Below are 4,523 nucleotides of genomic sequence, written 5' to 3' on the forward strand. Positions count from 1 at the left end.
CTTTGGTGTGAGAGACCCGGGTTCGAATCCACTGTGAGACACCAATGTGTCCCTGAGCAAGACACTTAACCCCCTAGTTGCTCCAGAGGCGTGCGACCTCTGACATATATAGCAATTGTAAGTCACTTTGGATAAAAGCGTCAGCTAAATGAATAAATGTAAATGTAAGTCATCCATAGTAGGCTAACAGACAATTATTAGAACGATCCTCTGTAAGCAATTCAGTTCATTTAAATATAAAAATTGAGCTCCTGAATGTGAAGATAAATCTGAAGCAATCTGATAGCAATCAGCACTCTTCAGTACTTCATAAGAAAACGTGACTATGAATTTAATTTTAGTGATTGCCTAAATAAATAAATGCAACTTCAGTGTCTGTCGTATTCTAATGGAATATTTTCAACAGTTTCTCTCCAGGTTTCTTTGGCTTTTGATGAAACTCGTCACATGTTTCAGCACCGTGGATGGAGGACAGAGATTGATCTGTATCATCTTGGCTCGTGTACAAAACTGGATACCAAAGAAAGTTTTAGTGTGGTCATGTGATCAGAGAGATTTTTGTGGCTGACTTATCAGTTTTTATCAGTCTTCATGCTTTTGTATTTGGTTGTAAAGAAGTTGTTCTGGCGTGAACATAAATCTTATTTGCTTGAAGGTTAGTATCTAGTAGTTTTGACTGCACTGTTGTATCTTACGTTCATGTCTGTCATTTGTTACTGTGAAAGTGGAAGGCAGTTTTTTAATTGCAATTTGAAATTATTTATTCTTTTAAAATTTAAAGTAAATTAAATGTATAATTTTGCTACATTATTATGTGGATAATGGCAACTTATCTCATTACATTTGAAAAATCAGATGATTCATTTCACTCTTCAACACACTTTTCTTTTTTTATTTATTTTATTAAAACATTTTCATTATCTGTACACCTGGAACAGGAAAACAGTAACATGAAGAAACAGATCACAGGAACCACAGACTGACTCAAACTCAGAAAAAACACCACCAACAGAGATCAACTGTATTACATAATAACAATTAAAATGTGCTTTTGCTTCCCTTGGTGGATAAATACTCAGACTGGTGTTCTAGTTGGAAGCGATAGTCCTGTCGATCCAGGAGCGCAGCTGGGAGATGCGGGCGTAGACTACTGGAAAACGGGTGTCACAAGTGCTTCTTCCCCAGGACACAGAGCCCACCAGAGTCCAGACCCCTGAACGCTCACACACCAGAGGACCACCAGAATCACCCTGTGGAAAACACACAATTGAGATTGAACAGAAGCAACATTGATACGATAATGTGTTTGTCTTGATCTGTTTTCATGTACCATGCAAGATGAGGATCCAGCTCCTCCAGCACAGATCATGGAATCAGTGATAGTGTTCTGACCCCAGATCTGTCTGCACACAGCAGGACTCGTGATGGGGATGCCTGTTTGCTGCAGGATCATAGGGCTCGCTAAAAAAGAAAAAGCGAGAAAAAAAAGTCATGTAAAGTACAACAATAATTCTTGCAGTTCATCTTTGTTTCACAGCTGACTTACTTGTGGTGGCAGTTTGGCCCCAGCCAGTGGTGAAGCAGCGGGTTCCAGGCAGGATGCTGATGGTTGATGGAGCCAGACATACAGGAGAGATACGGGGAGTAAATGTGACTGGAGACGACAGTTTCAGCAGAGCAATGTCATTGTTGATAGTCGTGCGGCTGTAGAGCGGATGGGTGATGACCTGCACATACACAAAAGATGGATGAACGGTTACTAGCCAAAGCTTTATAAAAGATATAAAGCTTTATTCATTTCTGTTGTCATTTGAGATTAAGGTATGACTTTTTCTTATATGCTGAATTTTATGTTCATGAACTATCGTTGATCTCTAATTTTGTTATTCATCTCTGAAATCAATAAAGATTGTTACCTTGGAAACTAGTTTAATCTGGATGGGTTCAACATTGGAGCCACGATCATGTTCTCCAAGAATGACACGGTAATTGCTGACCCTAAAAAGAGAGATAAAGAAAAAAATGAATAGATAAAAGACAGACAGAAAGCAGACAGAGCATCTGTTAAACACTATTGTATGTGATGTTTGTCAGATTGAAGACTCTTACGCAGCAGCGCAGTGGGCAGCAGTGAGAACCCAGTTCTGGTTGATCAGGGATCCTCCGCAGAAGTGGAAACCATTGGGGAGCTGTTTCAAAGGTAAAAGCATTGAAAACATGACATTTACTCTTTAAACAAATCAGACAAACGTGTGTTTTAAAAATAGATTAGTTACCTGGAGAGAGACCTGCCAGGGCCAAGAACCAGAGATGGCATTCTGTCCGTTCACAATCCTGCTGCCGATCGTCTGTGGTTTAATCGCAGGCACTCCACAACCTGTTATTACAGAACACAACACATTGTTCATGAGACAAGAATGAGACAGGAAGCTCTTAAGGCAGGTTTTGCATTTCCTAAATATATTTACCCATCATTATTCTTGCAAACTAAAGGAGACACTTACCCAGAGCAGAGGCCACCAGGGCAAGGCAGGTGATGGAGAAGATGGTGAAGGTCATGATGTAGATGAGTGTGTGATGGATCTCACTGATGTATCTGTAGGTGCTCTCTCTTGCTTTTATATCATTTACAGCAGCTGATCAATCTGAGACGTGATGGAGGACCATCCCATCAGCTCCAGTGAGCTCATAGATGAGGAATGTTTAGATCTGTTATCGCTGGAGACAATCTGCATCTTCATTGTCCAGAGAAGGTGATTTACAAGCAAAGAGGAGGGACCTTCTCCATTCTTTGACCTTGAGAAGGTGTTTGCAGCTTCTGTATGTTTCCTGGAGAAGCATCATACTTTCACTTCTGTCACTGTATGTTATGAAATGTTTTCAGTGGAAAACATTTTTGTTGTTGCTGTTGTCTGTTGTGACATTTTGATTAATTCAAGTCAGTGATGCTGATCAGGAAGAGATTGAAATAGTCAGTTATGAGAACTGCGCTGAAGATAACAAACAGTCAAACTATAAAACAGACAGTAAAACTGGTTCTTGTAGGACATCTTATCATAGCCACCGAAAAGAGCTGACATCAAGTCAAGCATTTTCTCTCAACATTTAACAATATTTAGCTTTAACTGCAATCCTCAGCAACGTTACATGCATTTCAAGGGATGTTTTCTAGAATACACAATAGTACGCTAAATTCTATTAAGTTTTATCTATAAATTTTTTACCTGTACAAAATTAAAATAATACATTCTTTAATAACTTCAAATAATGAATAAAACACACATATAACAAATACATTAAATTATCAATTAAAATGCCCCATCGGGACAAGACCATGGGAATCAGATAAGCCCTTTACACAATCTGACATGGCTGCGGTTGGAATTGAACTGCGGGTTTCAACTGGCCCCCTGACTGAGCCTGGTTTCTCCCAAGGTTTTTTTCTTCATTCTGTCACAGAAGGAGTTTTGGTTCCTTGCTGCTGTCGCCTCTGGCTTGCTCAGTTGGGAACACTTCATTTCTAGCGATTATCATCAATTTGATTGCACAGATACTATTTAAACTGAACTGAGCTAGACAATGACATCTCTGAATTCAATAATGAAATGCCTTTAACTGAAAATTGAGTGTTTAGTCTTATCATTATACATTACTGACACTCTATCCTCCAATTTGATACTGTTAAGTGCTTTGACACAATCTGTATTGTTAAAAGCGCTATATAAATAAAGGTGACTTGACTTGACTTTAGTCATTTATTTATTGTAATTGTTTGTTTAGGAACAGAATTAATGTTGGAAAGTTTTTTTTTTATTTTTTTTACATTTGCAATTTAAAATAATGCCTGAGTGAATGCATTGAAATAAAAGCTAGCTCTTAGGACTTTATTTTGATTCGATGTGGTTTAACACGTATGTGTACAGCATAAAGCATTGGGATATGTTTCGGGTTACTCGAGAACAACAAAATAGAACAAGTGAATTACTTTATATAATCAACATTTGAAAACTTCCTTCCTCATCATTTCTGTAAATCAAACTTCTGAATGTTTTTTTTTTTTTTATAGAGGAAACTGCTTTCAAAACATTTTTATATTTATCATGTCACTCTCAGTTCTGCTGAGAAGTTTTTTTTTTTTTTTTTTTAAGTTTTTACAAGAACAACAAAATACAAGTGAAGTACTTTACATAATCAAACCCCTTCTTCCTCATTTCTTTTAATCGAACTTCTGAATGGGATTCTTTCTTCTAAAGGAAACTGCTTTCAAGACATTGTTGTATTTATCACGTCTCTCTTAGTTCGACGAACCATCAAAAACCAGCAAGATAATCCGGCTCCTCTAGATGTAAACCATGTGGTTTGGTCAGATTCGTATACAGTTTTATTTCTTGCCAAGATGACTAAACACAGTAACCAGAACTTTTTAAACTTGATTTATGCAGCTGGGTAATAGATGTTAGTATATGTGAATGTGAATGTTAGTATAGTTTGTCCTGAAGAGGATCCTTCAGATACAGTGTTAG

The 4,523-nt window shown here is 37.6% G+C and overlaps 1 protein-coding gene across 2 annotated transcripts; it reads right to left on the reverse strand.

Annotated features, from left to right (window-relative positions):
- Positions 1-597: 597 nt before the first annotated feature.
- Positions 598-3,738, reverse strand: LOC306851401 (chymotrypsin-like protease CTRL-1). Of its 2 annotated transcripts, XM_079387597.1 has the most exons (7): positions 2,505-3,738; positions 2,277-2,377; positions 2,110-2,189; positions 1,917-1,998; positions 1,547-1,727; positions 1,331-1,461; positions 598-1,250 (listed from the first exon to the last, which is right to left on the reverse strand). In XM_079387597.1, exons 1-7 carry the CDS (start codon positions 2,557-2,559, stop codon positions 1,089-1,091), a joined length of 792 nt encoding a protein of 263 aa, XP_079243723.1. In that variant the 5' UTR covers positions 2,560-3,738; the 3' UTR covers positions 598-1,088. The 2 variants fall into 2 exon arrangements, with proteins under 2 accessions (XP_079243723.1, XP_079243722.1); XM_079387596.1 differs by having other exon boundaries at positions 598-1,461.
- Positions 3,739-4,523: the final 785 nt, after the last annotated feature.

The sequence above is a fragment of the Barbus barbus genome (assembly GCF_936440315.1).
Source record: "Barbus barbus genome assembly, chromosome: 31".
Classification (NCBI taxonomy): domain Eukaryota; kingdom Metazoa; phylum Chordata; class Actinopteri; order Cypriniformes; family Cyprinidae; genus Barbus; species Barbus barbus.